The sequence below is a fragment of the Bombina bombina genome, chromosome 1, assembly GCF_027579735.1.
Source record: "Bombina bombina isolate aBomBom1 chromosome 1, aBomBom1.pri, whole genome shotgun sequence".
NCBI lineage: Eukaryota > Metazoa > Chordata > Amphibia > Anura > Bombinatoridae > Bombina > Bombina bombina.
Genome location: NC_069499.1, coordinates 328,419,469 through 328,446,842, shown reverse-complemented (window position 1 = coordinate 328,446,842; position 27,374 = coordinate 328,419,469). Strand labels below are relative to the sequence as shown.

General features: G+C 41.8%; 1 protein-coding gene across 1 annotated transcript in view; it reads right to left on the bottom strand.

The window, feature by feature from the left end:
• XRCC5 (X-ray repair cross complementing 5) overlaps positions 1-27,374 on the bottom strand; it is a 484,719-nt gene that overhangs the window by 59,458 nt on the left and 397,887 nt on the right. Inside the window, exon 17 of the mRNA XM_053698104.1 lies at positions 1,283-1,352. Coding sequence (XP_053554079.1) covers positions 1,283-1,352 — 70 coding nt within the window. The remainder of the gene's footprint in view (positions 1-1,282; positions 1,353-27,374) is intronic.

Here is a 27,374-nt window from a genome sequence, read left to right as displayed (position 1 = left end):
AAATGTGCTAATACCTTATGGAGATGGAATATTATATTATATATATATATATATATATATATATATATGACACCAAAATGGGATTTTATAAAAATAAACTATTTATTGCCTTAATAAAAAAAAATTGTTATGTAAGCTTATACCAACTAGCGCAGGAACTATATATCTTTATGACATATGTACCTGGGAAGACTCCAAGACAAATAACTCTTATTAATAAATATGTAAAGAATTAGCGTTTTTAATAAAAGGGCTAAATAATTAAGATGTTCTTGATTTATTTAAGCAAGTCATTAAACAGTCTTTTATTACTGAACTTACCATTCCTCAAAGAACAGGTCAGAAACTTCCTTTCAACCTTAAATCTTGTATTAAAATATGTATCTACATCAAACAAGTTAAATATTTTCTCTGTAAATTTTATTTGCAAAAACACTGCTTTAAGCAAATTCTTGCTTGTTCTGTCTTCTAAAAAAATCTCTCACCTATCTTCCTCCTAAACCTTTTATTACTGAACCTAAGAGACAAAACACCTCAATGCAAAACCAAGTAAAGGTATTTCTGTATCATTTCAATTATGTTATTGTTAGGAATTATTGTTAGCATGACTAGCACCATCTTGTTCTTCGCCGCCATTTTGTCTTAGGCATCCATCTTGGGTAATGAATCTTTTATTATAGTGGTTTATTATGTAGTAAGAGATATGCTGATGTTAGGGAGACTTGCATAGATATTATTGCCCTGAGAATGACCCTGAAGATGTGCTTGGATGCATTGTTATCTCTACAAGATGTCAAACGGCTGTGATTTGTACTGGGCCAGGAGGCCCAGTTACTGTTTATCTGTAGTTAGGTATTTCTGTAGAAATGACTCCCTAACACTCCTTTTATTCCAATTATATTTTCTATGAGTTTCTTTGTTCTTATAGAAATACCATGTGAAATGATGTAATTATGAATACGTCACTTGTTAAACCTATATGCTGTAACTCTTGGCTATAAAACAGTGCCTTTCAACTTGCAATAAACAGAATAGCTTTTGGAATCATAGCTGCGTGGTCTGAAATCTATTCTCCTGGACGTCCTGAACAGATAAGTACTGATTTCCAGCTGGTATGGTGTGCCCGATGCCCAGTCCTGAACTGACACCCCCCTCCTGAAACCAATATGCAACAGTTTCGTTATTGAAAAGGACCCCTGAATGCTGTTTGACTCAGATTGAAGTAATTTGCTATCCTTTCAAAGAAAAAAAAGAAGAAGAAAATACAAATATCACAACTCACCTTCCTTAAAGTTTGCGCTCTTCTGCCTCACTAAAACTTGGAAGTTTTCAGCTGGATTTACGCTCCCAACCTAAAACACAACACATTTTTCTGTAAAAACATGTGAAATATAACTGTGGCCTATATTACAAGACTATTTAGTAATTGGTCCAGAGCAGAAACTGGCGCCTATCCAATCAAAAGACCTAGTCGCATGACCCGGCTAAAGAATTAGCGCATGTAATTTTTTCACTATATCAGCCCTTTCAATTTACATTTTTACAAACAGCTTTTGGAAAGTAGGTCTTGCAGTATGTTCCAACTGCAACGCGCTTACCGCATATGAATAGTTTAAAAATAGACTTCAGTTGTATATGAATACTATTTCTTATGAGGTTCTGAAAAACAAAATGTATGCTTACATGATACCTGCTTATTTCCAGACATGGAGAGTCCACAACATCATTCCAATTACTAGTGGGATATTCAACTCCTGGCCAGCAGGAGGAGGCAAAGAGCGGCCCAACAAAGCTGTTAAGTGTAACTGCCTTACCCATAACCCCCATTCATTTAGCCGAAAGAAATGGAAAAAGGAAGAAACACAAGGGTGAAAAGGTGCCTGAGGTTTACTAAAAAAAAAACTGCAGATTTAAAAGAGGGCGGAGTCGTGGAAAGAAAGAAATTTATCAGGTAAGCATGAATTTTGTTTTCTTTCCTATGACATGGAGAGTCCACAACGTCATTCCAATTACTAGTGGGAACCAATACCCAAGCTAGAGGACACGGAATGAAAAGGGAGGGAGAAAAAGGCAGGAGGACCTAAACAGAAAGCACCACCTCTTAAAGAACCTTTCTCCCAAAAGAAGCCTCGGTCGAGGCAAAAGTATCAAATTTGGAAAATTTGGAAAAGTATGCAGAGAGGACAATGTTGCTGCCTTGCAAATTTGTTCCACAGAAGCTTCATTTTTTGAAAGCCCATGAGGAGGAGATAGCCCTAGTGGAATAAGCCGTAATTTTCTCAGGAGGCTGCTGACCAGCAGTCTCATACACCAAACGAATCAACCAGAGAGACAGAGAAGTAGAAGTGGCCTTCTGACCCTTACCTTACAATTTCCAAAGAAAACAACAAACAGGGCAGAAGATTGCCGAAAATCTTTAGTAGCTTGTAAGTAAAATTTTAGAGCCCGCACAACATCCAAGTTATGCAAAAGACGTTCCTTTTGAGGAGGAAGAATTTCCTGGTTAATGTTTCGATCCGATACTACCTTAGGGAAAAACCCCAATTTAGTACCAAGGAACGCCTTATCAGCATGAAAAATAAGGTAGGGAGAATCACACTGCAGAGCCGAAAGTTCAGACACTCTGTGCGCAGAAGAAATGGCAACAGGAAACAAAACTTTCCAGGATAAAAGTTTTATATCAACAACATGCATAGGCTCAAACGGAGCCTGTTGCAAAACCTTAAGAACTAGATTAAGGCTCCACGGGGGAGCAACAGGTTTAAACACAGGCCTGATTCTAACCAGAGCCTGTGCAAATGCTTGAACATCTGGTAATGGTAAGTCTGCCAGACGTTTGTGCAAAACGATAGACAACGCAAAAATCTGACCCTTTAGAGTACTGACGGATAAACCCTTATCCAGTCTATCCTGAAGAAATACGGGGGAATCCTCTCCCGACTCCAAGAGAACCCTTTAGATTCACACCAAGAAAGATATAGATGCTATATCTTATGGTAAATCTTGCGAGAAACCGCTTTTCGAGCCTGAATCATAGTTTCAATGACCACATCAGAAAAACCATGTTTAGAAAGAACTAGGCGTTCTCCAAGCAGTTAGCTTCAGAGAATCTAGGTTTGGATGGAGGAAAGGACCCTGAAGTAAAAGGTCTTTCCTCTGAGGTAACCTCCAAGGAGGTAGAGATGACATCCTCACTAGATCCACAAACCAGATTCTGTGAGGCCATGCAGGAGCTATTAGAATCACTAATGCTCTCTCCTGTTTGATACGAGCAATGATTCGTGGAAGGAGAGCAAACGGAGGAAACAGATGAGCCAGAGAAAACATCCAAGGAACCGCTAGAGAATCTATTAGAACAGCCTGAGGATCCCTTCACCTTGAACCATACTTTGGAACCTTGGCGTTTTGACGGGATGCCATCAGATCCAACTGTGGAACTTGCCACTTGAGAGTTATCTGAGAAAATACGTCCAGATGGAGAGCCCACTCCCGGGACGAGATGTCTGTCTGCTCAGAAAATCTGCTTCCCAGTTGTCCACTCCTGGAATGTGGATAGCAGATAGGACACAATCATGGGCTTCCGCCAACTGCAGAATGCGAGTCACCTCCTTCATGGCTAAGGAACTCCGAGTCCTTCCCTGGTGGTTGATATAAGCCACTGAGGTGATGTTGTCCTATTGGAATCTTATAAACCGGACCAACGACAGTTGAGGCCACGCTGATAGGGCATTGAAGATAGCTCTCAACTCCAAGATGTTTATGGGAGGAGAGGAAAGACCACAGGCCCTAAACCTTAAGAGGGTCCCAAACAGCTCCCCAGCCTGACAGGCTGGCGTCCGTAGTCACAATTTCCCAGGAAGGTCTCAGAAAGTGACTGCCCCTAGACAGATGTTCCTGTGACACCCACAACGAAAGAGTCTCTTGTTAGAGGGTCCAGATTTATCTTTTGAGTTAAATCTGAATAATCTCCATTCCATTGATGGAGCATACAAAGCTGCAGCGGTCGTAGATGGAACCGAGCAAAAGGAATGATGTCCATGGATGCCACCATCAGACCAATCACCTCCATGCACTGGGCCACAGATGGACGAAAGGCAGACTAGAGAGAAAGGCAGGAAGCAAGAATCTTGTCTTTTCTGACCTCTGTAAGAAAAATCTTCATGGACAGGGAGTCTAGTATAGACCCTAGGAAACACACATTGAAAGATGGAATAAGAGAACTTTTTTCCAAATTCACCTTCCACCCACGGGAACGTAGAAAAGAACACAGCATCTCTGTGTGAGATTGGGCCAGTTGAAAAGATGACGCCTGAACCAAGATGTCATCTAGATAAGGTGCTACAGCAATTCCCTGGGATATGATCATAGCCAATAGTGCCCCCAGAACCTTTGTGAATATTCTGGGAGCCGTGGTCAGACCGAATGCAAGTGCAACAAATTGGAAGTTGGAAAATTGGAAAAAGGCAAACCTCAGATACTGATGGTGCTCCCTGTGAATGGGAAAGTGTAATAAGATCAGACAATGCACCCCACCAATAAGATGCAGCTCCAGCAATCATGGCAATACTTGCTGCTGGTTGCCATTGTAACCCTTGATGAATATACATCTTTTTTAAGTAAGCCTCTAGCTTTTTGTCCATTGGGTCTTTAAAAGAGCAACTATCCTCTATAGGAATAGTAGTTATGTTAGCAAGAGTAGAAATAGCCCCTTCTACTTTAGGAACAGTGTGCCATGAGTCACGAATAGAGTCAGTAACAGGAAACATCTTTTTAAAAACAGGGGAAGGGAAAAAAGAAAATTTATGCTTACCTGATAAATTTGTTTCTTTTTAGACACGATGAGTCCACGGATATCATCCTTACTTGTGGGATTACACCTCCTGGTCAGCAGGAGGAGGCAAAGAGCACCACAGCAAAGCTGTATATATAGCTCCTCCCTTCCCTCCCACTCCAGTCATTTGACCGAAGTTAGGAAGAGAAAGGAAAAGCCAAGGTGCAGAGGTGTCTGAAGTTTAACAAAAAATGAATAACCTGTCTCATAGAACAGGGCGGGCCGTGGACTCATTGTGTCTAAAAAGAAACAAATTTATCAAGTAAGCATACATTTTCTTTTCTTTTTAAAGACACGATCAGTCCACGGATTTCATCCTTACTTGTGGGATACAATACCAAAGCTATAGTACACGGATGAAAAGGGAGGGACAAGACAGGGAACCTAAACGGAAGGCACCACTGCTTGAAGAACCTTTCTCCCAAAAACAGTCTCAGCCGAAGCAAAGATATCAAATTTGTAAAATTTGGAAAAATTTCGAAAGAGAAGACCAAGTTGCAGCCTTGAAAATCTGCTCAACTTAAAGCATTATGTTAGAATGTCCACGAGGAAGCAACAGCCCAGGTGGAATGAACCGAAACGCTTTCAGGAGGATGCTGTCCAGCAATCTCATATGCAAAACGGACGATACTCTTCAACCAAAAGGAAAGAAGTAGCCGTAGCTTTCTGACCCTTACGTTCTCTAGAAAAAATGTCAAACAGAAAAAACGATTGACGAAAGTCCGTAGTCGCTTGTAAATAAAAAAAAATTAAAACACGGACTACGTCCAAATGTGCAGAAGACGTTCCTTCTGAGAGAAAGATTAGGACACAAGGAAGGAACAACAATTTCCTAATCAATGTTCTAGTTTGAAACAACCTTAGGAAGAAAACCAAGTTTAGTACAAAAGACCACCTTATCCGAATGAAAATAAGGCAAGGCGAATTATATGATGATGCCGAAAGCTAAAACACTCTTTGAGCAGAAGAAATAGCAACAAGAAATAAAACTTTCCAAGATAACAACTTAATATCTATGGAATGCATAGGTTCAATGGAACCCCTTGAAGAACTTTAAGATCTAAATTCAAACTCCATGGAGGAGCAATTGGTTGAAACACAGGCCTGACTCTAATCAGAGCCTGACGAAAGGATTGAACATCTGGGCCTTCTCCTAGCCTTCTTGAAGAAAATACAAAATCCTGGGAATCCTAACTCTACTCCATGAGTAACTCTTGGATTCACACCAATAAAGATATGTATGCCCTATCTTATGGTAAATCTTCCTAGTTACAGGCTTACATGCCTGAATTAAGGTATCTATGACCGAATCAAAGAAACCTTGCTTGTATAGGATCAAGTGTCCAATCTCCAAGCAATCAGCCTCAGAGAAACTAGACTTGGGTGGAAGAAGGGACCCTGAATAAACGCAGAGGCGAGGAGGATCACTGATACCTTCTCCTATTTGATTTGAACAATCACCCAGCAAAGAAGCGCAAATGGGGGAAATAGATAATCTAGGCTGAAGGACCAAAGAACTGCCAAGGCAGTTATCAGCTCGGACTGGGGGCCCTGGACCTAGACCCGTATCCCAAAAGCCAGGCAGTCTGCCATGAGATCCAACTCCGGCCGACCCCATTTGAAAATCAGGTTGGAGAATACTCCAGATGAAGTTTCCACTCTCCCGGATGAAAAATCTGACTACTCCGAAAATCCGTTTCCCAAGTGTCCACCCCTGGGATATGGATCGCCGACAGATAGCAAGAAGGAAACTGGGCCGAAGCCAACTGAGGCCAGACCAGAAGAGCCTTGAAGCTCACTCTCAGTTGCAGGAAGTCTATAAAAAGAACAGACTCCGCTTGAGTCCACACTCTGCGAAATCATGTTAACTGGGATAGGTGATCCAGAGAAGACCACCATAGAAAATAGTCCCTAGTCTCCAGATCCAGAGTTATTTGAGGAGACAAGTTTGCATAATCTCCGTTCCACTGCCTGAGTATGCTTAACTGCATAGGTCTGAGGTGGAACAAACAAACGGAAATTTAAGTGACACAAGGCGCTGTTCATTTTATTAACCTTAGAAAGATGAAAGGTTGAGTGGACCTCACCGGGGATTGAATCTGCAACCCTCAGGTTGTTACAGAGCTCAGCCACAGTGCCTTAGCATGATGAGCCATCTGTCCGGCTAATGTCCATTGCCGTCACCATCAGCCGAATACCTCCATATACTGAGCCACTAAAGGTCGAGAAGTGGACTGAAGGACTAGACCAGTATTGATAGACCTTGATTTCCTGACCTCAGTCAGAAAAATCTTCATTGATATGGAATTCGTCATGATTCCCAAGAAAGCTACCCTTGTGCTTGGGACTAAGGAACACTTTTCCAAAGTCACCTCTACCCGTGAGTTCACAGGAAGTATAACACCATGTTCGTGTAAATCTTGCTTGCTGTAAGGATGACCCCTGGACTAGGATATCAGCCAGATAGGGCGCCATTTCAATGCCCCATAACTAAAGCACCGCCAACAGCGATCCCAGAGCCTCCGTAAGAACTCAGAACTGTGGCAAGACCAAAAGGAAGGACCACGAACGATAAGTGTTTGTCCAGAAAGGCAAACCCTGGAACTTGAGACTATTTTCGTGAACGGCACATGAAGGCACTTGACCCTCAATCCGCCGTTGACATAAATTGACCCATTAAGATCAAGGGAGAAATGGAACAAATTAATAGTTTCCATCTTGAAGGACAGTACCCTTCTTAAAAAATGGTCTGAAGATTCCCCTCTTTTGGGAACCACAACCCGACCGGTAACCCCAGATCCTGTACCAGTATAAGAACTGGAACAACCACTCCCAGGTCTGAGAGGTCTCCTACGCAGTTGTAAAGACGTCTCTCCCTTTGTCTGATCCTCAGACAATCTTGAAAACCGAAACAATTGAGCTCGAAACCAAACTTGAGCGAAAACGGAAAGTCAGCCCCCTACGAGATCCAATCCTGGACTGGGGCATGTTCCCCATGCTGTCTTTGATTCAACAGCAGGCTATGTTTTCACCAAAATCGTATCCATAAAACAAGGCTCTAACCATAAGGCTCCAAGAGCTGGAACAGAGCCACCTATACTCCCAGTTTGATAACTGGAAGGGAAGAAATTGAAATAAAGGAATTAGCCAATTTAAAGCTTTATCCAGTCCTGGATTTTATCCAGGGAAACTACTAATAGCCTCAGACAACGTATCAAACCAATATGCCGTCACACCAGTGACGGTAGCAAAGTGCACAGATGGTTGCCATTGTAAACCCTGGTGTGTGTCCCATTACTAAATTTTGTCCATAGGACTATCCTTTAAGGGTAAAGAAGTTCTCGTAGTGAAGTTCAAACTACTCCTTCTCCCCTAAGGAATGTCGTCCAGCCTCTTAGCTGATACGGCTATGGGAAATAGTCTTGCAAATATAGGGAATGCCTAAGGCACCAATTCCATCTGAAACTGAGATTCTCAGTGACACGGAGGAACATTTTAGAATAGCAATTCCTCTAGCAATGCTTTTACCTTATGTAAAAATATAGAATGCATCCTAACCCCGAATGGAGTGTGACGGAAACGCAGGGCACTGCATGTGAGCCATAAAATTTCGACGGAAACTATAGGAGAAATTTGTGGCCATTGTTAACAGACTCCCAAACAGCAATCACCGCAGAGGGAGCAGGTTCAAAAAGAAAAAATAAATTTGAACAAATTTTAAGACATTTTTCACATAGGAACAATACTGTTCCTTTAAATCTGAAAAGTAACTCTATTCTTGTGTGTAGAGCTGCAACAACTAATCGTCATAATCGATAATAATCGATTATGAAAATAGTTGTCAATGAATCTCATAATGTCATAATCGATTACAGGGAGTGCAGAATTATTAGGCAAATGAGTATTTTGACCACATCATCCTCTTTATGCATGTTGTCTTACTCCAAGCTGTATAGGCTCGAAAGCCTACTACCAATGAAGCATATTAGGTGATGTGCATCTCTGTAATGAGAAGGGGTGTGGTCTAATGACATCAACACCCTATATCAGGTGTGCATAATTATTAGGCAACTTCCTTTCCTTTGGCAAAATGGGTCAAAAGAAGGACTTGACAGGCTCAGAAAAGTCAAAAATAGTGAGATATCTTGCAGAGGGATGCAGCACTCTTAAAATTGCAAAGCTTCTGAAGCGTGATCATCGAACAATCAAGCGTTTCATTCAAAATAGTCAACAGGGTCGCAAGAAGCGTGTGGAAAAACCAAGGCGCAAAATAACTGCCTATGAACTGAGAAAAGTCAAGCGTGTAGCTGGAGAGGGGGCAATTTCGAAAAAAAGCTCTTAAAGAAGGAATCTGAGCTTATATATCAATTTGACACCCTCCATCCAAGAGGTCTAAATTCAGAAATGGACCTATCACCATTTCTAGGAGTCTAAAAGCAAGAGAGGCCCCCCAAAATTATAGATTATATGTGAAATATAAGCCCAAAGTGACCAATCCACATTTATTGTTTTTTATATACAACTAATTTTTCCAAATTTCTAATAATATTGCACTACAGAAAAAAACATAATTTTATGACAAAGCTAGGCATGGATATTATGTTAATACCGCTATCCATCTTAAAATGTGCCTCCAGGAGGATAAATCCTCAAAAATAAAGTCCATAAAAGACATCACACTTCGAAAGTTATTTTTTACAGATTTAATTTTTTGTTAGTAAATAAAAAAAAAATTTTAAGTGTCTATCCCTTGTTTACATATCATGCATATGAAATTTGAAAAGTTGCATAAAATCAGCTATTGATACCCATACTATAGGTTATATCTGGCTTAAGATTTTAGCAATGAATATAGAGTGTAATCTGATTACTAACTCTTTTTATTTAGAATAATTTGTTTAGACTATGGAATACCACCTAATGGAATATACCACCCTACTAATGGTTTTTTGCTAATGTATTTGCCCTTCATACTCCAAATAGAATTTTGAATAAAAAAAATTTTTGAATTACCTTTAACGTATGGATATAACCTAGGTCAAATAATCGAAATTCCCTGGGGCCAGTATAAAAATTTACAGAAAATTCTTTTAATATCTAATATTCAAATGTTACAGCAAAAAAGTTTGTTCTTGAACTCTGCAAACCACCTTAACAAGCAACTCACCTTAAGATCTAATTGAGAAAAACCATCATCCAATCGAATCACAGCAGCGGATTTTTAAACATGAGTTCCGGGAGCAACTGTCATCTTGAGAAAGCCCAACTACACGGGTGAAACGCGTAGAAGAAAGAGAGTTGCTGACCCTGTCAAGAACTTGTAACTAGGTATCTAGCTGATTACCCGCGCGTGAAATACGCTAAGAGCGGAGGTTGCTTCATATTATCAGCCCAGCTGATTACCCTTTTGCTACAGCTGCATATAACCAACGGAGGTGAAAATCTCAGAAAGACGCTGACTGGAGAGGTAACGGTTTCGGCGAAGAAAAGATTCCGGTATTACCCCAGCTGCCTGTCAAGTGTGATCATCTGGTACACAGCCGTTCAAGAGTGTCATCGCACTTGGCGAGGAAAAGATTCCGGTATTACCCCAAGCTGCCTGTCAAGTGTGATCATCTGATACACAGCCGTCCAAGAGTGTCATCGCGCTTGGCGAGGAAAAGTTCCGGTAAAAAGTATAAGTTGTTTTGCTGAGTAAATTGACATATAGCAGGCTGTTAAGGTGAGAAGTGTGCACAATACAAATAACCAGTGACTGACAAACAAGGCTCACGGAGTCAATACTCATTTATCTGAAGTGATACAAATATACCTTCTGATAAACAAAGTTTCACCTACTGCACATTCTGTATATATTGAAGCAGTGTTTTAGCCTACATATAAGATTATGGGAAATAATTGCAATATGTGTTACTAACACTTGAAGAGTTGATACAAGTATATGGAGTAACTATCACATTGACACTTTTTAACTATCAACATTTGCTTTCCAACACTGATACATACTGGATCCCACAGCAATAAAGAGGAACATCTGACGCTTCCCTTGATTGGATATTCTCTTAGCCAGCAACATTATTTTTTGATATTTTTTCATTTTTATATATTTTTTTATTTTTTAGGGTGGTATTCCATATAGTACTTTCCTTTTAATTTATTTTACTTGTATTATATATCTTTGCAGGGAGACGTCCCGTGTATTGTACAATTTATCTTTGATAGTAAACTTTTCAAATTATTTGGTGTAATGTTTTCTTTATTATGAATGCTTAATTAATGCTGATTAAGTGTGTTGGTTTCTCTTAGCTTTTAGCGCCCTCTCATTTGCGGTTTTTGTCAAGCGTGTAGCTGCCAAGATGCCACTTGCCACCAGTTTGGCCATATTTCAGAGCTGCAACATCACTGAAGTGCCCAAAAGCACAAGGTGTGCAATACTCAGAGACATGGCCAAGGTAAGAAAGGCTGAAAGACGACCACCACTGAACAAGACACACAAGCTGAAACGTCAAGACTGGGCCAAGAAATATCTCAAGACTGATTTTTCTAAGGTTTTATGGACTGATGAAATGAGAGTGAGTCTTGATGGGCCAGATGGATGGGCCCGTGGCTGGATTGGTAAAGGGCAGAGAGCTCCAGTCCGACTCAGACGCCAGCAAGGTGGAGGTGGAGTACTGGTTTGGGCTGGTATCATCAAAGATGAGCTTGTGGGGCCTTTTCAGGTTGAGGATGGAGTCAAGCTCAACTCCCAGTCCTACTGCCAGTTTCTGGAAGACACCTTCTTCAAGAAGTGGTACAGGAAGAAGTCTGCATCCTTCAAGAAAAACATGATTTTCATGCAGGACAATGCTCCATCACACGCGTCCAAGTACTCCACAGCGTGGCTGGCAAGAAAGGGTATAAAAGAAGAAAATCTAATGACATGGCCTCCTTGTTCACCTGATCTGAACCCCATTGAGAACCTGTGGTCCATCATCAAATGTGAGATTTACATGGAGGGAAAACAGTACACCTCTCTGAACAGTGTCTGGGAGGCTGTGGTTGCTGCTGCACGCAATGTTGATGGTGAACAGATCAAAACACTGACAGAATACATGGATGGCAGGCTTTTGAGTGTCCTTGCAAAGAAAGGTGGCTATATTGGTCACTGATTTGTTTTTGTTTTGTTTTTGAATGTCAGAAATGTATATTTGTGAATGTTGAGATGTTATATTGGTTTCACTGGTAAAAATAAATAATTGAAATGGGTATATATTTGTTTTTTGTTAAGTTGCCTAATAATTATGCACAGTAATAGTCACCTGCACACACAGATATCCCCCTAAAATAGCTAAAACTAAAAACAAACTAAAAACTACTTCCAAAAATATTCAGCTTTGATATTAATGAGTTTTTTGGGTTAATTGAGAACATGGTTGTTGTTCAATAATAAAATTAATCCTCAAAAATACAACTTGCCTAATAATTCTGCACTCCCTGTAGTTGGTTTGCAATTAGTTGGTCTGTGCACAACACCAGCTGCTTCACTCCAATGAGCTCCTGCACATGGTATTGTGTTTTATGGTTATGTCCTTAACCTAAAGGATGTCTACAGACGTCTACTTTTCACTTTTTCAGGACAGTATACGTTTACAACTATCCCTGGCTTATGTGCAACCCAGATATAATAGTCATCGTTTGGATTGTTTATATTAAATCTGGTGATTTGGAACTATGCTTTTTATGATATAGTGCCAAACTTGTTGTTTACACCTTGCCCCTAGATTGATGGGAGTTATTTAAATTGATGTGCACTATTATCTGTATGCACAATTATTAGCTGATGCTTGCTATTGCTGATTATATGTACTGTATAAATTAATGTGTAAGACTTTGTCCTGTTATTGATATATAGTCCTTAGCGCTTTTAATTTAGTTTTTTATTGTTTTTTTATATTTTTAATAAATTGTGATATGTACCAGATTCAACCTTTATAAGTATATATTCGTTATTTTTAGAGCGGACTAGATATTTCCCCTAACCTTATAGCTGGTTATTTACCATTGCATGTAGATATTCAAGATATTTTTATGTTAGAATGAAGTCAATGGTTACTTTATTGAGAGGTCCCTTGCCAAGGTAGAAAACGGTTAGCATTGGTGAAGAGCTAACAAAGATAAATATCCCACTTTGGTGAAATTGGCAAAACCCTACTTATACACCTCAACAGCCTTTTCTCTGCTGCAGGAAATATAGCTGCAAACAGAGAACCAGCCTTAGCCAGAAGCATGTGGACATGTTGAGATTTTTGCATTTCAATGCAAAGTTTCTGAAAGAGTGAATAACAATGTTATTAACAGTGATAGTCTAACTCTTTCTAGTTCTACCTCTTTTTAAACAGTTTGTGGTTTTGTTTTGTTTAATTATAAAACTGTACTCTGCTGCTTAATGTAAAGTTTTAGTCTGAAGTTTATATTTTTAACACTCATTATGTGGATGTTATTTAAAACATAGAAAACTATTATTGGTTCTCTTTTTATCCGATTAGTCGATTAATCGAAAAAATAATCAGCCGATTAATCGATTATTAAAATAATCGTTAGTTGCAGCCCTACTTGTGTGCGTTTGTTTCATCCTCAGTCACAAAGGATGAACTAACAAATAAACAGCTGAAATTCATTTATTATAATGTACACAGAACAAAACGTTACTGTCTCTTTAAATCTTAAAGTAACTAATTTTTGTGTGTTTTTGTACCATCCTACATCACAAAGGATGAATTAACAAAAAAACAGCCACAATTCTTTTAATAAAATTTACACATAATTTTTTTTTACTGTCTCTTTAAATTTTAAAAGAACATGTGCAGAACAACCCAATAAAAATATTAATATTGTTGTAAATAGACATCGCTATGTACATCAAAAAAATAATGTCCTTGCAAAGAACCACAGAGAACTGCCTGTGGTTCATACAATTATTCTGGACACGATAGTAAAAAAAACAGAATTTATGTTTACCTGATAAATTACTTTCTCCAACGGTGTGTCCGGTCCACGGCGTCATCCTTACTTGTGGGATATTCTCCTCCCCAACAGGAAATGGCAAAGAGCCCAGCAAAGCTGGTCACATGATCCCTCCTAGGCTCCGCCTACCCCAGTCATTCGACCGACGTTAAGGAGGAATATTTGCATAGGAGAAACCATATGGTACCGTGGTGACTGTAGTTAAAGAAAATAAATTATCAGACCTGATTAAAAAAACCAGGGCGGGCCGTGGACCGGACACACCGTTGGAGAAAGTAATTTATCAGGTAAACATAAATTCTGTTTTCTCCAACATAGGTGTGTCCGGTCCACGGCGTCATCCTTACTTGTGGGAACCAATACCAAAGCTTTAGGACACGGATGAAGGGAGGGAGCAAATCAGGTCACCTAAATGGAAGGCACCACGGTTTGCAAAACCTTTCTCCCAAAAATAGCCTCAGAAGAAGCAAAAGTATAAAACTTGTAAAATTTGGTAAAAGTGTGCAGTGAAGACCAAGTCGCTGCCCTACATATCTGATCAACAGAAGCCTCGTTCTTGAAGGCCCATGTGGAAGCCACAGCCCTAGTGGAATGAGCTGTGATTCTTTCGGGAGGCTGCCGTCCGGCAGTCTCGTAAGCCAATCTGATGATGCTTTTAATCCAAAAAGAGAGAGAGGTAGAAGTTGCTTTTTGACCTCTCCTTTTACCGGAATAAACAACAAACAAGGAAGATGTTTGTCTAAAATCCTTTGTAGCTTCTAAATAGAATATTAGAGCGCGAACAACATCCAAATTGTGCAACAAACGTTCCTTCTTTGAAACTGGTTTCGGACACAGAGAAGGTACGATAATCTCCTGGTTAATGTTTTTGTTAGAAACAACTTTTGGAAGAAAACCAGGTTTAGTACGTAAAACCACCTTATCTGCATGGAACACCAGATAAGGAGGAGAACACTGCAGAGCAGATAATTCTGAAACTCTTCTAGCAGAAGAAATTGCAACTAAAAACAAAACTTTCCAAGATAATAACTTAATATCAACGGAATGTAAGGGTTCAAACGGAACCCCCTGAAGAACTGAAAGAACTAAATTGAGACTCCAAGGAGGAGTCAAAGGTTTGTAAACAGGCTTAATTCTAACCAGAGCCTGAACAAAGGCTTGAACATCTGGCACAGCTGCCAGCTTTTTGTGAAGTAACACAGACAAGGCAGAAATCTGTCCCTTCAGGGAACTTGCAGATAATCCTTTTTCCAATCCTTCTTGAAGGAAGGATAGAATCTTAGGAATCTTAACCTTGTCCCAAGGGAATCCTTTAGATTCACACCAACAGATATATTTTTTCCAAATTTTGTGGTAAATCTTTCTAGTTACAGGCTTTCTGGCCTGAACAAGAGTATCGATAACAGAATCTGAGAACCCTCGCTTCGATAAGATCAAGCGTTCAATCTCCAAGCAGTCAGCTGGAGTGAAACCAGGTTCGGATGTTCGAACGGACCCTGAACAAGAAGGTCTCGTCTCAAAGGTAGCTTCCAAGGTGGAGCCGATGACATATTCACCAGATCTGCATACCAAGTCCTGCGTGGCCACGCAGGAGCTATCAAGATCACCGACGCCCTCTCCTGATTGATCCTGGCTACCAGCCTGGGGATGAGAGGAAACGGCGGGAACACATAAGCTAGTTTGAAGGTCCAAGGTGCTACTAGTGCATCCACTAGAGCCGCCTTGGGATCCCTGGATCTGGACCCGTAGCAAGGAACCTTGAAGTTCTGACGAGAGGCCATCAGATCCATGTCTGGAATGCCCCACAGCTGAGTGACTTGGGCAAAGATTTCCGGATGGAGTTCCCACTCCCCCGGATGCAATGTCTGACGACTCAGAAAATCCGCTTCCCAATTTTCCACTCCTGGGATGTGGATAGCGGACAGGTGGCAGGAGTGAGACTCCGCCCATAGAATGATTTTGGTCACTTCTTCCATCGCTAGGGAACTCCTTGTTCCCCCCTGATGGTTGATGTACGCAACAGTTGTCATGTTGTCTGATTGAAACCGTATGAACTTGGCCCTCGCTAGCTGAGGCCAAGCCTTGAGAGCATTGAATATCGCTCTCAGTTCCAGAATATTTATCGGTAGAAGAGATTCTTCCCGAGACCAAAGACCCTGAGCTTTCAGGGATCCCCAGACCGCGCCCCAGCCCATCAGACTGGCGCCGGTCGTGACAATGACCCACTCTGGTCTGCGGAATGTCATCCCTTGTGACAGGTTGTCCAGGGACAGCCACCAACGGAGTGAGTCTCTGGTCCTCTGATTTACTTGTATCTTCGGAGACAAGTCTGTATAATCCCCATTCCACTGACTGAGCATGCACAGTTGTAATGGTCTTAGATGAATGCGCGCAAAAGGAACTATGTCCATTGCCGCTACCATCAACCCGATCACTTCCATGCACTGAGCTATGGAAGGAAGAGGAACGGAATGAAGTATCCGACAAGAGTCTAGAAGCTTTGTTTTTCTGGCCTCTGTCAGAAATATCCTCATTTCTAAGGAGTCTATTATTGTTCCCAAGAAGGGAACCCTTGTTGACGGAGATAGAGAACTCTTTTCCACGTTCACTTTCCATCCGTGAGATCTGAGAAAGGCCAGGACTATGTCCGTGTGAGCCTTTGCTTGAGGAAGGGACGACGCTTGAATCAGAATGTCGTCCAAATAAGGTACTACAGCAATGCCCCTTGGTCTTAGCACAGCTAGAAGGGACCCTAGTACCTTTGTGAAAATCCTTGGAGCAGTGGCTAATCCGAAAGGAAGCGCCACGAACTGGTAATGCTTGTCCAGGAATGCGAACCTTAGGAACCGATGATGTTCCTTGTGGATAGGAATATGTAGATACGCATCCTTTAAATCCACCGTGGTCATGAATTGACCTTCCTGGATGGAAGGAAGAATAGTTCGAATGGTTTCCATCTTGAACGATGGAACCTTGAGAAACTTGTTTAAGATCTTGAGATCTAAGATTGGTCTGAACGTTCCCTCTTTTTTGGGAACTATGAACAGATTGGAGTAGAACCCCATCCCTTGTTCTCTTAATGGAACAGGATGAATCACTCCCATTTTTAACAGGTCTTCTACACAATGTAAGAATGCCTGTCTTTTTATGTGGTCTGAAGACAACTGAGACCTGTGGAACCTCCCCCTTGGGGGAAGCCCCTTGAATTCCAGAAGATAACCTTGGGAGACTATTTCTAGCGCCCAAGGATCCAGAACATCTCTTGCCCAAGCCTGAGCGAAGAGAGAGAGTCTGCCCCCCACCAGATCCGGTCCCGGATCGGGGGCCAACATTTCATGCTGTCTTGGTAGCAGTGGCAGGTTTCTTGGCCTGCTTTCCCTTGTTCCAGCCTTGCATTGGTCTCCAAGCTGGCTTGGCTTGAGAAGTATTACCCTCTTGCTTAGAGGACGTAGCACTTTGGGCTGGTCCGTTTCTACGAAAGGGACGAAAATTAGGTTTATTTTTTGCCTTGAAAGGCCGATCCTGAGGAAGGGCGTGGCCCTTACCCCCAGTGATATCAGAGATAATCTCTTTCAAGTCAGGGCCAAACAGCGTTTTCCCCTTGAAAGGAATGTTAAGTAGCTTGTTCTTGGAAGACGCATCAGCCGACCAAGATTTCAACCAAAGCGCTCTGCGCGCCACAATAGCAAACCCAGAATTCTTAGCCGCTAACCTAGCCAATTGCAAAGTGGCGTCTAGGGTAAAAGAATTAGCCAATTTGAGAGCATTGATTCTGTCCATAATCTCCTCATAAGGAGGAGAATCACTATCGACCGCCTTTATCAGCTCATCGAACCAGAAACATGCGGCTGTAGCGACAGGGACAACGCATGAAATTGGTTGTAGAAGGTAACCCTGCTGAACAAACATCTTTTTAAGCAAACCTTCTAATTTTTTATCCATAGGATCTTTGAAAGCACAACTATCCTCTATGGGTATAGTGGTGCGTTTGTTTAAAGTGGAAACCGCTCCCTCGACCTTAGGGACTGTCTGCCATAAGTCCTTTCTGGGGTCGACCATAGGAAACAATTTTTTAAATATGGGGGGAGGGACGAACGGAATACCGGGCCTTTCCCATTCTTTATTAACAATGTCCGCCACCCGCTTGGGTATAGGAAAAGCTTCTGGGAGCCCCGGCACCTCTAGGAACTTGTCCATTTTACATAGTTTCTCTGGGATGACCAACTTGTCACAATCATCCAGAGTGGATAATACCTCCTTAAGCAGAATGCGGAGATGTTCCAACTTAAATTTAAATGTAATCACATCAGGTTCAGCATGTTGAGAAATGTTCCCTGAATCAGTAATTTCTCCCTCAGACAAAACCTCCCTGGCCCCATCAGACTGGGTTAGGGGCCCTTCAGAAACATTATTATCAGCGTCGTCATGCTCTTCAGTATCTAAAACAGAGCAGTCGCGCTTACGCTGATAAGTGTTCATTTTGGCTAAAATGTTTTTGACAGAATTATCCATTACAGCCGTTAATTGTTGCATAGTAAGGAGTATTGGCGCGCTAGATGTACTAGGGGCCTCCTGAGTGGGCAAGACTCGTGTAGACGAAGGAGGGAATGATGCAGTACCATGCTTACTCCCCTCACTTGAGGAATCATCTTGGGCATCATTGTCATTGTCACATAAATCACATTTATTTAAATGAATAGGAATTCTGGCTTCCCCACATTCAGAACACAGTCTATCTGGTAGTTCAGACATGGTAAACAGGCATAAACTTGATAACAAAGTACAAAAAACGTTTTAAAATAAAACCGTTACTGTCACTTTAAATTTTAAACTGAACACACTTTATTACTGCAATTGCGAAAAAACATGAAGGAATTGTTCAAAATTCACCAAATTTTCACCACAGTGTCTTAAAGCCTTAAAAGTATTGCACACCAAATTTGGAAGCTTTAACCCTTAAAATAACGGAACCGGAGCCGTTTTGAACTTTAACCCCTTTACAGTCCCTGGTATCTGCTTTGCTGAGACCCAACCAAGCCCAAAGGGGAATACGATACCAAATGACGCCTTCAGAAAGTCTTTTCTAAGTATCAGAGCTCCTCTCACATGCGACTGCATGCCATGCCTCTCAAAAACAAGTGCGCAACACCGGCGCGAAAATGAGGCTCTGCCTATGCTTTGGGAAAGCCCCTAAAGAATAAGGTGTCTAAAACAGTGCCTGCCGATATTATTATATCAAAATACCCAAATAAAATGATTCCTCAAGGCTAAATATGTGTTAATAATGAATCGATTTAGCCCAGAAAAAGTCTACAGTCTTAATAAGCCCTTGTGAAGCCCTTATTTACGATCGTAATAAACATGGCTTACCGGATCCCATAGGGAAAATGAAAGCTTCCAGCATTACATCGTCTTGTTAGAATGTGTCATACCTCAAGCAGCAAGAGACTGCTCACTGTTCCCCCAACTGAAGTTAATTGCTCTCAACAGTCCTGTGTGGAACAGCCATGGATTTTAGTGACGGTTGCTAAAATCATTTTCCTCATACAAACAGAAATCTTCATCTCTTTTCTGTTTCTGAGTAAATAGTACATACCAGCACTATTTCAAAATAACAAACTCTTGATTGAATAATAAAAACTACAGTTAAACACTAAAAAACTCTAAGCCATCTCCGTGGAGATGTTGCCTGTACAACGGCAAAGAGAATGACAGGGGTAGGCGGAGCCTAGGAGGGATCATGTGACCAGCTTTGCTGGGCTCTTTGCCATTTCCTGTTGGGGAGGAGAATATCCCACAAGTAAGGATGACGCCGTGGACCGGACACACCTATGTTGGAGAAATTGTGGCATGTATTGACCGGTGTCACCAGACTCTCAACAGCAATAGCTTTAGAAAGAGTATATATAAGAAAAGCCCCAGTGTCTGTGTACCATAGTTCTCTCTCAAGAAGAGATCCCCTCACAATAAAGAGCCCCCCCCCCCCCTCACAATAAAGAGCCCAATCTTTATCTTAGCCCTTGACATGTGATTGCATGTAGAGTTAACCGTCTCCCGGTCGGCATATTTTATTCTAAAACTGCCGGGAGTAAAACAACACTGATTCCATCCAGTCCCCAGTATCTGTGTAACACATCTCTCCCTCAAGAAGAGATCACAGTCCCATCACAATAAGGAGCCCAATCTTATCTCAGCCCTTGACATGTGATTGTATGTAATGCAGTGCTCACTTTCTTCTGAGAGAATGATGTCCCCAGAAATAATAAAGTTAGCACTTACCTTGAAAGCTGTGCAACAGCATGGCAGTCCAACAGGTGTAAGAGGTCTCTCTCCCTCCCATAGCCCTGTGGAATAAGATAAGCCTGAGTTAAATGTGCTTAGGCTATCTGGATTAGGGCAGCAAATATGTATAGGAGGCGCAGTGAGAATTATGTCCAAAAAGTTCCTATTGCTTTAAAGCCACCAAATGCTCTACTGTAGAGACTGATCTGGTCTAGGCTACACCCTAGCACAAAGTAGCACTCACTGGCACTACTTTAAAAATAATAAACTCTTGATTGAAGAATCTATAACTAACACCTCACTTTACCTCTTCCTATCACTAACACAGGCAAAGAGAATGACTGGGGTGGGAGGGAAGGGAGGAGCTATATTATACAGCTTTGCTGTGGTGCTCTTTGCCTCCTCCTGCTGACCAGGAGGCGTAATCTCACAAGTAAGGATGAAATCTGTGGACTCATCGTGTCTTTAAAAAGAAAAGGAACCCCTGGCTTATCCCATTCCTGAGTGATAATTTCAGACATCTTCCTTGGGATAGGAAAAACCTCCTCAGAAGATAGGGAATCATAGACTCTATTCAAGTAGGTAACAGAGCGTGTGGCTAAGAGTGGACACTCTCACAATTTTAAATAATGGATTACATGATTACAGCTAGTTGGTATTTTGAGAAGGGCATTTCACTATATATTTTATATGCATATATAACCGATGTCATAAGAGAAATAGTATGCACCCGCTCAAGGTATTATTAAAGGGACATGCATTAGTCTGTATGAAAGTTTTATTGTATATATTAATCTTTTGTTCTAAACTGCTTTGTTTGTTAATAGAATATTATGCATGGGCAATGAATTTGTGCACATTATGTTATAAAATTGCATATTTGTATATTTATTTTTAGTCATGTACTACAATTTAAATGTATTTTATGTCATTCACAAAAGATTTGGAGTATTGCTGTCATTGCCTTTAAGACCATCTGTGAGGGCTTTGTATATAGAGGTTGTCATAACAACTAATCACTAATTGGTGTAACAGGTGTCATTAATGTAATTGTTAATTAACTGCCCTATCAGGACCAAGCCTCCATTTTGTAATTTACCCTATCCCCTATATATAGCAAGTGTTTTTAACATTGTCTTATAGCCTGAGGAAACAGCCCTGTGTGGCTGGGAAACGCGTCGCTTGTTTTTAATAAAGTATTTTATTATTACACACTTGCTACTATATTTTATTCTGCTGTTGTGGGGGCAGTATATATCTTTTTCTTTGGCTGGATTTTTTCCTTGCTCAAGTTGGAACCATCTATCCTGCTGACTGGATTCTACAGTCCACTGGGCAGCTGAGAGGTCCCAGTACTGCTGATATTGCACCTGGTGGTGCTTCTCCTCTTGTAAGTGTAATCTTTAAACACTATATCTCCTTGGTTCAAACGTTACTGGGCTATGTTTGTGCCTTCCTTTTGTCCTTTTAGGATATAATCTATCTGCCTCCTTAAGGATTATCTGGAGTTGGAGTTTTGACTGGTGGAGATTAGTGAGCTGGACCACTGTTGTAGTTCCAGTCTGCATCAATAGCACAGTTTGGGTGCGCCTCACTTGTGAGTATATACTATTCTGTTGGTCCTGTGTGTGTTGGTGCCCTGACGCTACTAGGCCATGTTTGGCGCCTCTGTTCCTTTTCCTTTTTTCAGATCACGATACATCAGGATGACCGTCCTATGACAGAGAGCTGCCTCATACCGTTTTTATAGGACTACTGCTGTGGACATTACTGTGACTTTCGTGTATGCTTACATCTAGACATCTGTATTTGTCTATTTGGGTGATTTCATTATATTTTATTTTATCTGTATTACTATCACCACCAATTGTTGTTTTTTTGTGTTGTTTATTAATTAGGTATAGATAGCGCCCCCTATGAGTGTGGTGTATAATTTGTATGCACCACTCTCTTATATTTCTGAATCATAGACTCTATCCAATTTAGAAGACTTTGTGGGGTTGACACAACCAAAGGTTCCGAGTCGTCTAAGGTAGCTAGGATTTTCTTCAATAGTAACCGGAGGTGTTCAAGCTTAAATCTAAAATAAACCTCTTCAGATTCTGAAGATTTCACTGCTAAAGTGTCAGTCTGAGATCTCGCCTTCAGAAGTTACTGAAGTATGCTCCTAATCAGATATCTGATCAAGAGTTGCTAATGCAGTCCTAGAATCAGAAGCCTTAGAATCAGGCAAATGTTTAGATTTTCTCTTACGCTTACCCAATGCAGGGAAAGCTGAAAAAGCCGCAGTTAATCTGAGCAGCAAAATCCCCAGGTAAATAAACACCCCCAGGTGGATGAGCGGACACAGATGGCACAGTATGAGAAACAATTAAGGCTTGGGACATCTGAGGAGAAAGCTGAGGCACATCATGCATAGCAGAATCCTGAGAGACACTTGGCTCAGAAGGGAGAATTTTTTCTTTACATGTCAAAGTCTTTGCTAAACAGGCAGAACAAAACTGCATAGGCAGGGCAATCTGGTTATCTAAGCAAAGTAAACATATATCCATGGAGATAGATTGATCCTGATCTGAATCCATAGTCAAGCAAAAAGTCCCACAAGTAACGTAGAAATATAGTGATTCTTAATGCAAAATAAAAACTAAATGCTTCAGAAAATTATTTTAAATCATCAGGCCAAAAAATAAAATAAAAAGAAATATTGCAATCAATATTAGACAATACTTTAATAAAACAGACTCAGATGCCTGAGGCTCCTACCAGCCAGAAGAATGTCCCACTAATAATTCGCCTCTGAAAAACTCCTGATCGCTGAAACACAGAAGCCGATTTTACAAAAGACCAGGCAAAGACAAAGACAGCTGCTCTATCTGTATAACAGCTCCGCTCCATAAAAGCGGAAGTGCGGTTTTCACGTGATCGGGACAAAAACAATCACGACAGAGAAATGTACTCCGCTCTAAAAACATAAATTATGCTTACCTGATCATTTCATTTCCATTGATGGGAGGAGAGTCCACTGCTTCATTCATTACTTGTGGGAATTAAGAACCTGGCCACCAGGAGGAGGCAAAGACACCCCAGCCAAAATCTTAAATACCTCCCCCACTCCCCTCAACCCCCAGTCATTCTTTGCCTTTCATCACAGGAGGTTGGCAGAGAAGTGTCGGAAGATCGGAGTAGTCTCTTATGGAGGGTAGTACTCTTCGAAATAGGACTGGAGTTTTAAGTAGCCCTTTCAGCCTCTCAGTAAGAGCATGGGTGAATGTCAGAGTCCGGAGATGCAGAGAGAGTCTTTTTGCGAACCTATCCCGACTCTGTTTAACAGCTCCATTAGCAATCAGCGTTGACGAGTTTCGCTGCCTGCGTTTCTTCTCTCAAGTCCATGTCAGGAGAGATGCTACTAACCTGTCACACTTGAAGGGCCGTGTTCCTGTTTCACAGCGTTGATTCTAGTAAGATCTTTTCATTTATATATTTGATAACGCATGAAGACAGGGTCACAGCGTGGCTCCTTTTATCTTTATAGAATCTAGGGTAATAACCTTGGAAGGGGGCTATTGAACAGGGGGGAGTTTATTATGCATAATATTGTTTATTGTGTTTTTACTGCATTTGTGTGAGATGAGGCTCTGTCAGTGTGGAACACAGTTCATAGCGAGGGATTGAGGCGGGCCTTTTGGTGCTTTTTTCTCTTGAGTGCAGGGGCGGTCCTGTATGGCACTCCATGTGAGCGGGTGTGGCCTCTACAACTTCCTCTTTTTTGACCTATGTTCGGAGGAGATGAGGGCTGGTTCTTATAGACCGGGTCATAGGAGGTGGTGAGTGCCCTGGCCATTTGGATATAAAGGTGCCATTTATTTTTTGATCAAGTCCGCAATAAAGGCGCAAGCTATGGAGGACTCTGATATGTTAGAGGATACTCCCTCTTTATTTAAACCCATTAACTGTGTATATTATAAGGAGGTTCTAGTCGAGCCGCCTACGCAACTCTGTTCCACAAGCTTTGACAATATTGCTATTTCCAAAAGGAATAAGGTATTTAGTACGACTGAGCCGTCCACCTCTTAGGGATTGCCACCCCACGAGGTGCGTTCCCTGCATCTCCGATTACACAAGCAGTTCCCCAGGGCACTACTAATCCTCCTGCGGGAGCTGCTCTTTGGCCTCCAGACTTCGCCGATCAATTACAGATGGTGGTTTCTGCGGCCATTAATGCGCTGCCTCGTTCTACTAAGTGGAAGGTACGGCACAGCTATCCGTCCTAGGGGTAGACTACTCCGATCTTCCGACACTTCTCTGCCAACCTCCTGTGATGAAAGGCAAAGAATGATTGGGGGTTGAGGGGAGTGGGGGAGGTATTTAAGATTTTGGCTGGGGTGTCTTTGCCTCCTCCTGGTGGCCAGGTTCTTAATTCCCACAAGTAATGAATGAAGCAGTGGACTCTCCTCTCATTAAGATGGAAGAGAGCGTAAAAAACATAATTTATGCTTACCTGATAAATTTATTTCTCTTGTAGTGTATCCAGTCCACGGATCATCCATTACTTGTGGGATATTCTCCTTCCCAACAGGAAGTTGCAAGAGGATCACCCACAGCAGAGCTGCTATATAGCTCCTCCCCTCACTGCCATATCCAGTCATTCGACCGAAACAAGACGAGAAAGGAGAAACCATAGGGTGCAGTGGTGACTGTAGTTTAATTAAAATTTAAACCTGCCTTAAAAGGACAGGGCGGGCCGTGGACTGGATACACTACAAGAGAAATAAATTTATCAGGTAAGCATAAATTACGTTTTCTCTTGTTAAGTGTATCCAGTCCACGGATCATCCATTACTTGTGGGATACCAATACCAAAGCTAAAGTACACGGATGATGGGAGGGACAAGGCAGGAACTTAAACGGAAGGAACCACTGCCTGTAGAACCTTTCTCCCAAAAACAGCCTCCGAAGAAGCAAAAGTGTCAAATTTGTAAAATTTTGAAAAGGTGTGAAGCGAAGACCAAGTCGCAGCCTTGCAAATCTGTTCAAAAGAGGCCTCATTTTTAAAGGCCCAGGTGGAAGACACAGCTCTAGTAGAATGAGCTGTAATCCTTTCAGGGGGCTGCTGTCCAGCAGTCTCATAGGCTAAGCGTATTATGCTCCGAAGCCAAAAGGAGAGAGAGGTTGCCGAAGCTTTTTGACCTCTCCTCTGTCCAGAGTAAACGACAAACAGGGCAGAATCTTTAGTAGCCTGTAAGTAAAACTTCAAGGTACGGACTACGTCCAGATTATGCAAAAGACGTTCCTTCTTTGAAGAAGGATTAGGACACAATGATGGAACAACAATCTCTTGATTGATATTCCTGTTAGAAACCACCTTGGGTAAAAACCCAGGTTTGGTACGCAGAACTACCTTGTCTGAATGAAAAATCAGATAAGGAGAATCACAATGTAAGGCAGATAACTCAGACTCTTCGAGCCGAGGAAATAGCCATCAAAAACAGAATTTTCCAAGATAAAAGTTTAATATCAATGGAATGAAGGGGTTCAAACGGAACTCCCTGAAGAACTTTAAGAACCAAGTTTAAGCTCCACGGGGGAGCAACAGTTTTAAACACAGGCTTAATCCTAACCAAAGCCTGACAAAATGCCTGGACGTCTGGAACTTCTGCCAGACGCTTGTGCAAAAGAATAGACAGAGCAGAGATCTGTCCTTTTAAAGAACTAGCTGATAAGCCTTTGTCCAAACCCTCTTGGAGAAAGGACAATATCCTAGGAATCCTAACCTTACTCCATGAGTAACTCTTGGATTCACACCAATAAAGATATTTACGCCATATCTTATGGTAGATTTTCCTGGTGACAGGCTTCCGAGCCTGTATTAATGTATCAATGACTGACTCGGAGAAGCCACGCCTTGATAGAATCAAGCGTTCAATCTCCATGCAGTCAGTCTCAGAGAAAGTAGATTTGGATGATTGAAAGGACCTTGTATTAGAAGGTCCTGCCTCAGAGGCAGAGTCCATGTGGAAGAAATGACATGTCCACTAGGTCTGCATACCAGGTCCTGCGTGGCCACGCAGGCGCTATCAGAATCACCAATGCTCTCTCCTGTTTGATTTTGGCAATCAGTCGAGGGAGCAGAGGAAACGGTGGAAACACATAGGCCAGGTTGAAGAACCAAGGAGCTGCTAGAGCATCTATCAGCGTTACTCCCGGGTCCCTGGACCTGGATCCGTAACAAGGAAGCTTGGCGTTCTGTCGAGACGCCATGAGATCCAGTTCTGGTTTGCCCCAACGATGGACCAGTTGAGCAAACACCTCCGGATGGAGTTCCCACTCCCCCGGATGAAAAGTCTGACGACTTAGAAAATCCGCCTCCCAGTTCTCTACGCCTGGGATGTGGATCGCTGACAGGTGGCAAGAGTGAGACTCTGCCCAGCGAATTATCTTTGAGACTTCTAACATCGCTAGGGAACTCCTGGTTCCCCCTTGATGGTTGATGTAAGCCACAGTCGTGATGTTGTCCGACTGAAATCTGATGAACCTCAGTGTTGCTAACTGAGGCCAAGCTAGAAGAGCATTGAATATTGCTCTTAACTCCAGAATATTTATTGGGAGGAGTTTCTCCTCCTAAGTCCACGATCCCTGAGCCTTCAGGGAGTTCCAGACTGCGCCCCAACCTAGAAGGCTGGCATCTGTTGTTACAATCGTCCAATCTGGCCTGCGAAAGGTCATACCCTTGGACAGATGGACCCGAGAAAGCCACCAGAGAAGAGAATCTCTGGTCTCTTGATCCAGATTTAGTAGAGGGGACAAATCTGAGTAATCCCCATTCCACTGACTTAGCATGCATAATTGCAGCGGTCTGAGATGCAGGCGCGCAAATGGCACTATGTTCATTGCCGCTACCATTAAGCCGATTACTTCCATGCACTGAGCCACTGACGGGCGTGGAATGGAATGAAGGACACGGCAAGCATTTAGAAGTTTTGATAACCTGGACTCCGTCAGGTAAATTTTCATCTCTACAGAATCTATAAGAGTCCCTAGGAAGGAGACTCTTGTGAGTGGTGATAGAGAACTCTTTTCCACTTTCCACCCATGCGACCTCAGAAATGCCAGAACTATCTCTGTATGAGACTTGGCAATTTGAAAGCTTGACGCCTGTATCAGGATGTCGTCTAGATACGGAGCCACCGCTATGCCTCGCGGTCTTAGAACCGCCAGAAGCGAGCCCAGAACCTTTGTAAAAATTCTCGGGGCAGTGGCC